General features: G+C 32.7%; 1 protein-coding gene across 1 annotated transcript in view; it reads left to right on the top strand.

The window, feature by feature from the left end:
• Positions 1–12,140, top strand: part of LOC106460923 (fringe glycosyltransferase-like) — a 49,106-nt gene that overhangs the window by 16,916 nt on the left and 20,050 nt on the right. The window contains exons 3-4 of the mRNA XM_022387730.1: positions 7,974–8,016; positions 9,550–9,609. Coding sequence (XP_022243438.1) covers positions 7,974–8,016; positions 9,550–9,609 — 103 coding nt within the window. The remainder of the gene's footprint in view (positions 1–7,973; positions 8,017–9,549; positions 9,610–12,140) is intronic.

The following is a 12,140-nucleotide window of genomic DNA, read 5'->3' as shown; positions in this document are numbered from 1 at the left end:
AAATGCTTGGAATGGTCTATTCTTTCATAATTTTTTTCTTTATTTTAGGCACAATTAACACCTCCAGTTCGAGGTAGCAAAACTTGACACTAGTTATAACTAATAGACATCATAATGGTGTATAATGACAACTACATCCACACAGCTGTATTTGCTTGGCGACCATACGTCCGGATTTGATGAGGACAGGCCTGGTTTGAACCTTCCTGTGTAAAAATTCATATTTTTAAGGAAAACTAGTACTCTACGTTTTGACTATTATTGTAGTAAATAGAAAATTTAACTATCATTAATGTAAAGTAAGATTTTAATTTTTTGTGAACAATATAAATGACACCTTGCTGGCTTGTTGCAGTGACATGATCTTCTTGGGATTCGGTCCATGTTTTGGACCAGGATGGTCATGTTCAGCGTTGACCACTTCATCCCTCAGGAATTGATATTTTGTTTGCGCTATTACGGAATCCTAGGTAATAACCCTTGTTACGTTGTTACAGTACTCACACTCACAATATGTTAAATTTTGTACGTTCTCCACAATTTTAATTAACATACCCTTTTCGTGCAGTGTTCAATTCATGGGGTAATATTAAGTCGTATATGTTCACAAGCTTCGCTTGTTTATAATCGCACTATTAGTCCGTGTTCACAATACAGTTCCGTTCAGCAGTCATACACACGCACATAATCCTATTAGTATTATAGTGAGGAGTGTGATGTTATCAGATTTTGTCGCTATTACGTTGACTATTAGACTATTAGTATTAAGCTTAGAGAGACTGACTTGGCATGTCGCGACGCTTATAGGTATCTCGGCTTCATCACCTTATATTTATTAGCCACCTTGTGCATTTACTCATTCAAGTAAAATGTTTCTTAAAACGTCTTGTTAGAATTTTAGCATTATAATGTTTAAAATTTACTTCGCTATGAGTATAATACCAATACCTTTTCGTTTTGGTGAGATTGAATAATCTTTCATATTTTCCCTGTTTTAAAACTGAATTGTAATACTTCACGTATACCACAGTACGAGATTAGGTCAGCGTTTCTCAAACTAAGGCCCGCTAAACTCGTGTCAGAAATTTCATAAAAATATTCGCAAAAATATGATTTATAAAATAAAAAATATTTTTGTGGAATTAAATTTGTATGAATTAAAACTTGTAGTGCGTACTGTAAGGATTTACACATTTTGATAAAGAGTTTAGAAAAACCACCTTTATACTCCAGATATATATAAAATAAATATTTTTATTTGAATCAACGTTTCGCCTTTGCGGCTGTATAAAGGTTAATATACACATTTATATATGTTAACCCTGATGAAGCCCAAAGGCGAAAAGTTGGTTAAAATAAAAAAGTTCACACACACACACGCACGTATATATATGGAGTATAAAGGCCGGTTTTCTAAACATTTTATCAATATGAATTAAAACGTTTACTTTTGGAATACAGCTTTTCATTTTTTTTTTTTTTTTCAAAACAGAAAACTTCGAAAGACTATGGTGGGGGGGGGGGCTCTTGGGTTAGTAAAGTTTTAGGATCGCTGGATTAGGTGTTTAATGTAGAATTAGAATAATTTATGTGGTTTTATATAACATGTATAGGAAATTATAATCTCTCGTAATATGATAATCGTGACTTTGCCTCGCCAGAGAATTAAAAACAAACTGAAACATACATCATTTTGTTTGTAAACGATCATCACAGCAAACGCTCCATTATTTAAAAGTAAAACTCATAATTTTGTCCCTAAACGTGATCTCAAAGCTATCAGTAATGACAGAAACGCCCACAGCTCCAGAACATTACCACTCAAAGTTCAGATTACTTTGAATTTAACGACAGTCTCTCTCTTGCATCATAAACCTATATTTTTTATGTTTGATAAATTAGTAAAAACCTTTATCTACACTGTATTATTAAATGTAAAGCATTTGGTCACGATTTCATTAAAGCGTTCCCAAAACTTAAGTGCATTAATTTATTTTGTTTTTGTTTGAAATAATTTTTCAGGTTAACTTTTTGCTTTACCCTGCAAACTATCACGTTTACGTAATTTTCAGTATAAAAAACAAAACTTTTTGTGCAATAAAGTATTAATAATAACAAATAAAAAACTTAAAAATTTTCGAAATATATTGTCACTGTGATGCATATGATTAAAGTGATATTTTGTAGCATTTTCGTATATTAACTTATTGGATACTTGATCTTAAACTATCGTGCTATGATGCTATTGTTATTCTACCTTCGTGCTACCATGTGAACTTCAATCTATCTGTATATATATATATATATATATTGTTACGTCTCCGTTTGTGAATTAATTTTCCGTAACTTCGTTCTGACGAAACTTTAGCGACACAAGTCCTTAATTAATAAAACTGGTTTATTCTTTCTGAATATAACTTTACCGATACACTTATTTTCAACAGTCGCTCTATAACAAACGTTTTAACAAGAACATTAACTTCAACAATACTTTCTGACTACAGTTCAATTACTCACTACCTACACACATTGTTGTTGTTCCCATCACGTTGTGAGCGTCTTATATATATACCAGACTAACATATATCTAGTAAATGCTAGGGCATTCACGAAGGTACAGGATAGTTCTAGAAACGTGGCGTGACACTAGTCACGTGACCTAGCTGACGCAACAATATATATATATGTATGTATGTATGTGTGTGTTTTAAGAGGCTAATGTCCGTCTGTCCACTAAACTCCTCCCACAGTTTAAGTTCGATTTGGATGAAATTTCGCACACATTTTCACCACCATAAGAGGAAGTTCCTAATTGCACCAAAATGAAAAATGTTATAAAATAGACCCTCGCTAAAATTAAAAAAATATGACCTTATTTTATAACATTTTTTTCCTAAATCGCTTCCTTAATGAAGTTCTAAATTGTGGTAAAGTGAGTTTAATGCAAAATTTCAAAGTGAGGCTTCCTAGTGGAGAATCATTGCGATATTTCAGAAGAAAAATGTCTTATTCTGCTGGAGAATCCGAGCGGACGCAATGAATAGAATTCTTCTGTGACCGAAGGATTCGCTAGTCCTTCGTACAGAATTCGTTGCATACAAATTTGCAGGAATTTTGTAGTAAGTCGATTTTCGTAAGTTACACAAGTATTTTTTATTCATATAGGAGTATAAAGTGATGAAAAACATTGAAAATCACTATGCCAAAAATTGCCAAACGGAAAAGTGATTTACCACGGAGAAAGTCTGAAACTTTGAGAAGGAAAATGGAACTTCAGGATGCACGTTACAGAAAGAAAGAGATAGGCTTGCCCACTAAGTTATGATGCAAGATCGAGTGAGGAGAAGCCAGGAACAAACCCGAAATACAGAAACACATGAAAATTCTCGCCTAGATGCAGTTAGAAGTTAGGGGAAATTTCGTGACAGAGAAGCACATCGTAGGGCCGCCTTTCTGCTGGTATAACATATGAGTGAAGATTCTTCGATTTACGTGAAACTAACGTGTCCACATTAACACACAATCATATATCGTGTTGATGATTTTGTTTGTTTTGTTGAATTTCATGCAAAGCTGCTAGAGAGCTATCTGCGCTAGTCATTCCTAATTTTCAGTTGAGGGAAGACAACTAGTCAACATTACCCACCGCCAATCCTTGGATTACTCATTACCAACGAATTGTGTAGTTAACTGTAATATTATGAAATATAATGTCCCACGGCTGAAAGGACGATCAAATTCGGCGTTGAGTTTCGATTCTGTGACCCGCACATTGCGAGTCGAGCGCCCTAAACAGGTCGTCAGTTTTTAGATCCTTTTTTTGATTTTTCTTAATAATGTACTACCCACTAATGTATATCGAGTTCGCCATTTTTTATAGCTTGTAGGCCTAATCATGGCCGTCTAAATATTAGGAGGCCATGGCCTAATAAGAAAATAAATTTCACTTAAGAAAAATAGAGAACTATTTCCACTCAGAGCTAGGTTTAATTTTAATGACATGATTACAAGGACTTTGTGATGTCGAATCCTGGTAGAAGCAGGAAATGTTAATTAATATTCTTTTATTTAATAATAGAACTTTGAATTTTTATAAGAATGAAGTTAGTAAACGTAGCTTATGAAAATCGTTTTATTTCATATTTCTGGATGTACTGGTCTATGCCAGTTTTTCGTCATACTCCATACTGTCGTAAATTTGTTATATAGAATTTGCATTTGTTCAATATGCTTGTAAAACCATGTCATAAATGTTACAATTGTAATACACATAAAATATATTTGTTGTTTATGTGACAAATACAAACAGTAATAGTGGGATTGACTGTCACTTAATAACACCCACACGACTGAAAGGGCGAGCATGTTTGGATTAGAACTCGAACAGATTGCGAGTCGAGCGCCCTAACCACCTGGCCATGCCGGGCCCTTTACATTGTACTCTAGTTTACTTCATCCAGCTTGATAGAACACTTCATTTGCCGCGTGCTTTTGCTTGACGTCTTTCATAAAACTTGTAACAATGATTATTCCCTCGCCAATCAGTTCAACTTACGAGTCATTCCTGTAATAATGTCCCGTTTCTAACCTGATATTACTTTGGAGTTTATATTTGCGTGAATTATTGTATTCTTTTTAACTACGCAGGCACATTTACTACTAATTTTGAATTTTATCGTATATATTTTGTTTAGTATAGTTGGATTTTCAGTGCATTGTATGTCGGATTTCAACACTTTAGGGCAGGGATCGGCAACCTGCGACTCTCTGGCTATCTGCTGTGTCCACCGAGGGGAATCGAATCCCTGATTTTAGATTTGTAATCCTGTAGTGCATCTTTGAAGGGTTGCCGACCCATAGGGGTTCGTTTATTCATTTTTTTGCAGCGTTGTTAATGTTTAAATATCACTGTTCCTCCTTATCAGGTTTAGTGACGTGTCTCTCTCACCAACGATGTATTATACGAAGTATAGCGAACATGTTCTAACTAAAACTTATGTTATTGTGACTTATGCATATGCTCTTTGAAATTAGTTTGCTTGAGATACCCAACCTTGGGCGTCCGCAGAAATTTTCCGAAGGGGGATGGGGCAAAGTCAAAATCAGGGGACGATTTGATGGGTTTAATATTTGTAAGGTTAGTTTAAGCCATACTGCAGAGTAGAATGTCTGCAAGACTTCGTCAGTCTCTTTTATAACCTGCTGCATATATCATCGGTAGGTGGTAACAGGTTTACCCCAATCACACTGTGTCAGGGCTCAGGGGCTGTCGGCAAGACCAAGTCGGTCTCTGTGATGACCTGAGTGAGAATTGCTTTGTCCAATATCCAACAAACCGCCGTGGTAGGGACGTTTTTTAATGTTTCGCTACAGGGTAAGCATCTAGAGATTTTAAATAAAGCTGCTGATAGACCTGGCGACATTTATAAGAATTGAAAATTTAGTGTAATAAGTAATGTGAAATTGTGAAGTGAATAAAAAAATCTTGTAAATTCATATATATATTTTGAATAAATAAATAAAAAATTATGTTTTTCATTTTGCAGGAGGCAAGTACCTATTGCCCCCCCCCCTGCGGACGCCCATGTACCCAACACCTGAGTTTCGAAAATTTACAGTAACTGACATACCTGTCAACTCTTCAGAATTTTTCATTTTAACTTGCTAAGTGATGATTTGTAGTCGCTCATTTCCCGTACTTTTTCATTGTTTGTTAGAAGTTCATTTGAGATTGAAGAAAAAAAAATGAAGCCTTGTGTACTTGTTTGATTTGTAAATTGAACTCGCTAGATGTGATTAATTGAAAGTGAAGCACATTCGTTTTCTAAACAATTGTAGTGTTTGATTAAACATCAAAACCTTATGTCAGCATCATGAGTTTACCAGTTACAAAAGGTGTTTAGTAGGTTTGGCACCTCTGTGGTTGTCAGCAACTCGTGTATTACAAACATCTGTTGTTTATTATTTGTTAATTAATATGCATGAGATTTATTTCAATTTTCAAAACATTTTTTACTTGGGCATCCACTTCCCCAGACACTCCTTGATAAATTTCATGATAAGCAGGTTTGAAGTTGCTTTAAATTTCTTTGCATATTTTCATAAGTTTTATGAATTACCTAAATAACTTGCATTCTAAGAGAATTTTAAGTTCTTAAAATGTGTGCCAACTATTTTCAGAGCCTTTAATTAATTCATTTTTTTACATCAGCTATCATTTTAATTTTAGCCAGTGGTTGAAATGGGGTTTTGAAAGAGATGGAACTTCCTGTTCTGACCCATCTGAACATTCCAATCAGAAGATCAGGAATGGCAATAGCTTGAATCACTGTGAGGCTGAACTCTGTTTCGGACTGTTCCACTCCAATTTAGCTCTTGATTTTAGCAGCTTGATCACTGTTGATTCAAAGCATACAATTTATAATATACTCTGGTAGATATAGAATAGCATTGTGTTTGCAGTCTCGTTACTTCTTAGTTTTAGTATTGTAAGTTTTCTCATTTTTATTCTAAATGAATCCACATATTTAATGTTTTGGGTTTATGACTGTCCAGTTCATACGAATGAAAGGTCACGATTCCCAGTAGACAATTTTTTTTTGCAACTTCTATAAATTTGAGACAGTCCAAGTGTTAACATATATTTGTATTGCAAACCATAATAAACCTTCAGACCTATGAGCATAGATGTGTTTACACCCTGCATCCTGTGAGTCTACTCACCATTAATGTGGACAGCAATGACCCCCCCCCCACACCTCTTCTTTATTTATTTGATGTTTATAAGTGAATTATTTTGTGCTGACTGTGTATCTTGAAGGTGGATATATAATATTTTAATAATGTTGATCTATAATAATAAAAAGGAGATATGTGTGTGATCACCATAGCTCCAAGAGTAAAGAACCTAGAAACCTGAAATTTTACACACATACTAAGTGGACCCTGAGGGTATGCACCTGGGTATTATTACTTATCCACATGTGTGTGGATCTTTTTAATGAAGCAATCTAGCGAAAAACCACATAGAAAAGAAGTGATTCTTTATATTACAAACAGAAATCACAGACAGACATGTACGTGCGTGTCAGTATATGTGTGACTGTCATAGCTCCCAAGAGGAAAGAACCTGGGTGTGCACCTGGGTATTAATTATCTTATTCAGTTGCATGCATGTGAGCATCTTTTTAATGAGGCAAGCTAGTGAAAAAACACACAGAAAAGAAGTGGTTCCATATATAACAACTTCTAATATATAGAAATGGCAGCACATTTCGGTAAAAATGGGTTCCAACAATGGCTTTTATGTCATGTTGTTTAGCAAAAAAACTTTTATCCTGAAATGGGGTCAGAATATGCACACTATCAAGCTAATAAATTGAGCGAAGCAGGGTACTTTCACTAGTAGTTTTATATAAATGCTAGGATTCCAAACTCTGCTAAAATCAGTATTTAATGTGAGCTTTAGACCCATAACGCAAGTCAACAATACAAGTTTTAATGTGGTGTGTGATTCCAGTATTTTAACTCAAACCTTAAGTAATCCACATTATGAGTCTTAAATACACATAATTTAATTTATTAACTTTACACAAACTTTTTGTTTAAATGAAGTTTATTGCAAATATTTGTTTAATATTTATTAAAAAAATATTTTGATGCAAAATTATTATATAGTTGTGATCTTTCTCAATATCTTCACGTATTTAAAAAGAATATTGATATTGAAGTACACTAAAACATCTTTAGTTTATCCCTCATCCCTTTATTAGAAAAATGAATCCTTGATCTTTCTACTGTTTCTTGTTTCATGTTGAATCCTTGTTGATATATATATATATATATATTTGATTAATTTATCATACTTATATTTTAAAATCTCTGTTGTTCAAATTATAAAGATGTTGTGTACTTAAATAAGATCATAAAATATATATAAGTTGAACTGACGTAACCTTTCTTTTTGTTAACAGACGGTCATCTGATCAACACAAACTGCTCATCTTCACACAACAGGTGAGAAAGTTATTATGTCCTGTATAAAACGAGTAATAAGTTGTTGAAAATGCAATGAAGTATAGAATTACAGATTTGATATTTCTTCACTTTTTATGACATTTAAATGTTGAGAGTACAATAGTTGTAGTGTTAGAACATTTTTAGATAAAGTTTCAAAAGAGTACAGAAGGAGCATAAAATTAGGATAGCTCAGTGCATGGTAGAGGAAAATGTCTGGAAATTAAAAAATCAAGTCAAGATGAAAGAGGTTAAGATTCATAACACAAATAGAATGATTAAAAACACATTAGGAAAAATGATTAAGGTCACTAAGAATAATGATCCAGGTTCTTTATTATTTACATTTAAAAGGTCTTAAAGAGGGGATGGATAGAAAATATAAATAGACTTGGTTTAGAAACTTTTTAAAAGTTGATAGGAACTGTGTGAATAATACTAAGTGTATGTTTTTTTTAATATTATGAAATCATGTAACAAAAGAATTTTAAGTAACACGTCTTTTAAATTACCAAAAGAAATATTGGAGTTACAGTATATAAATATTCTTTTTAGTTATAGTTGAAGAATATTTGAGGCAAATGAAAAGTGAAACACTGATTTAATAAAGCTACTCAGTATGTGTAGAGGGAACTTATAAATATTGCTAAATTAGTTGTTATTTGTTAACATGGCATTAAAGGTAGTTTATTATTAATCATCTCTTAATGGAGTGTTAAAGTTGATTGGATATTGATTATTAGTGAACAGAACCTTGAAACTCATGAAATATTAGTTGCCTTTTAACAGAACCTTGAAGTTTAATTGTTATTCCTTAATAATACCTGTACTCAAAGGTCTGAATAAAATTATATAAAAAAGGTTGTCAAAAAATCCAGTGACTTAATGTTGGGAAGTGGAATAACAAATTAGATAGATATTGGACAATATACATTAAATAGAAAAATCATATTTAACATTTTAGATTTAGGCTGATATGCCCTAGTTGCCAGAATGTGAATCGCAAAGCTCAAAGTTTGAGCTACAATATGCTATTGAGCATAAATTGCTTAACACTTTCAGCTTTGGGGGAATTTTAATTAGGCAAATCAGTTCTTCTGTTTGTCTGAGAGTGGTTTCATGGATAATTAGTTGTCCTCCTTCTGGCCAGCATTTTAAAATTAGAGATAACTATGCTTAGACCTCAGGGGCCTCTGGCTCAGTCATTTAGCTCATATGTTGAAGGTGCTGCTAAAGTTATGTTACAAAATACCAATTTTAAATTTAGTGTCTTTGAACAGAAATAGCAGTCATTAAAAGTAAAGGGAAGTAGAATTTCTTATCTTTACCAGTTTAAATCATAATCCACTCTGTTCTTATCATTTTAATTGAATTTATTAATTTTTTATTTCCTTGAAACTTTCATTGTATAAAAAACACATGTAAATTAGAATTGAAAAATTTGTTCAATACATGTGCAGTTTGTTTGATCAGTGTTTAGTTGACCGCATTACCTGAAAAGCTTTATCCTAAAGTTTCATATTTTTTGTAAAGGAAAGCCCTTTGTTGTAAGATGTCAGTGGAGTTTGACACATTCTTGGAAAGTGGTAAAAAGTAAGTCCATTTGTGGTAATTGTTAAGAAGAAAAGGAACAACTGTTATATTAAAGTATCTTGAAAGTTGACAAAAGCTATATTTTAAGTTTTTTCAGTAATAAAAGTTGCACTCAAAGTGGCATGAAGTGATAATTTCAAAAGTTGATTAGATATCAATTTAAAATATAAGGAATGGAGTGCTTGTTATCATTCATTAAAAATTGATTAATATTTCATTTAGAGCAAGAAAACTTATAATGACATTGTTAAAAATCGATTTAGAGTTTATAAGATAATAAAGAAATGTGGAAGGTTTTTCTGACAGTTTCTAATCAGTACAAGTATATCAGTTATATTAATAGACTCCAAGCTCATAGTTTGATAAAATAGAATGTGGTTTGGTAATAATGTCAAAATAAACGTATCTAGCCTTGAAAAGCATGATACAAATGATATGTAAAAAATATAAGAGCTTTGACTTATTATTAATATAAACTTAATGCACAGATAATCAGTTTTTCTTTTCTTTTTTATTGTGAAAAAATACAACTACACTTGAAGTAGTAATAAAGAGCATAAACCAGCCCATTTGTTGCAACACATATGGAGTTAAAAACTTGTCTTTGAAACACTACACACACACACTCACACACACTCACACACACACACACACACACACACACACACACACACATATATATATAAAAGAACCGCTTGATACGATTTTGTATTGTAAAGAACACTGAGTGCTAAACCTGAATTTGGGTGTGTGTGAAAGTGTTGATGTAAAAAGATAAAGATGTTGACTACAATGATTTTTGACTGAATGAAAAGGTATTGAAGTGGCATTGAAAGTAGGTATGTTTTCTATCAAAAAGTTTATATTTTAGGAGAGTTTAGTAAAAAAAATAATAGGAAAAGGTTCAACAGAAAAAACTTGTTGTTTTTCTTTGAATAACTTTTGTTCTAATGACAAATAAAGAGAAGTTTAGAAATATGAAAATGTGTCTGTAGTTAGCATGCCTATGTTTGAGATTTACTTTTTGTTAGGTGCTTGTTTTTTTTTCTAGCATTTGCATAGATATTGAACTGGTTGAACTGTGAAAATCAAAAGAAATGGAAAATTGTTTCTATGTAGACAGTAGCAGTGACAATCTTTAAGCTGCTCAGGGCTATCAGTTTGATTGTTGTATCCACCAATGATCAAGAATACAATTATTTCTTATTACTAGCAAACTGAACTGACCACCGAAAAAAATAAAAATTGCTGCAAATATATCTGTTTCATGACTGCATAAGAATGAATATTATATGGTCATCTAACTTGGATCTTGATTTTTTCTCACATCCTGACCACGAAAAGAACACACTTCGTAGTAGAAATGTTAAGAGTTGATCCTAGTAAGCATAAAAAATATGACAAAAACTACTTAATGCTACCTGGACATTTGAATCAGTGATGCTTATAATATACTGATAAATCAAGATGCACTATAAGACCCTTATTTTGCTAACTTTAAGTAGCTCAATAACCAACTTGTGACATTTTAATGCTGAGGTCCTTAATACATAAAAACACCACACAGGCATGTCTCATGCATTTGTATCTACCGGCCAACCAAAAGACTTAATTCCATACTTTAAAATATACCAGTCATCATTTAGAAAAGAACCAATACACAAGAGGATCATAAGAATATAAAAAAGAAATGATATAATAGTCACACATCATAGAACAGTTAGACTTACCACAAAAATAGTATTCATGTCAAACTATAAAGCAATGATAAGCACTATTTTGTGGGAAAACATAAGTAAATATTTGATAGATGAATAGTAATTTTACAATATTAGGTGTGTTTATTGAAAAAAATCTGTTTTTATTAAAATGGTTTTAGACATAATGATGTGTGTGTGTGTGTGTGATGATAGATAGGTAGATATTGTAATTAGATGTACTGGTGTGTATGATTACAGCAATATAAGTGTGATAAATGGGAGATGTCTAAATGTGATTAGTGACAGACAGGTAGATGTAATTGAACAATGTATAGGTGTGAGACAGGTAAACATTATAATTGAAAAATGTATAGGTGTGATTAATAACAGATGGGTAGATGTAATTGAACAGTGTATAGGTGTGGCTAGCTACAGAGAGGTAGATGTTGTAATTGGACAATGTATAGGTGTGATTAGTGACAGAGAGGTAGATGTTGTAATTGGACAATGTATAGGTGTGATTAGTGACAGAGAGGTAGATGTTGTAATTGGACAATGTATAGGTGTGATTAGTGACAGAGGGGTAGATGTTGTAATTGAACAGTGTATAGGTGTGGCTAGCTACAGAAAGGTAGATGCTGTAATTGGACAATGTATAGGTGTGATTAGTGACAGAGAGGTAGATGCTGTAATTGAACAGTGTATAGGTGTGGCTAGCTACAGAGAGGTAGATGCTGTAATTGAACAGTGTATAGGTGTGGCTAGCTACAGAGAGGTAGATGCTGTAATTGAACAGTGTATAGGTGTGGTTAGCTACAGAGAGGTAGATGC

This window comes from Limulus polyphemus, unplaced genomic scaffold (genome assembly GCF_000517525.1).
Source record: "Limulus polyphemus unplaced genomic scaffold, Limulus_polyphemus-2.1.2 Scaffold864, whole genome shotgun sequence".
NCBI lineage: Eukaryota > Metazoa > Arthropoda > Merostomata > Xiphosura > Limulidae > Limulus > Limulus polyphemus.
This window is presented reverse-complemented; position numbering and strand designations above follow the sequence as displayed.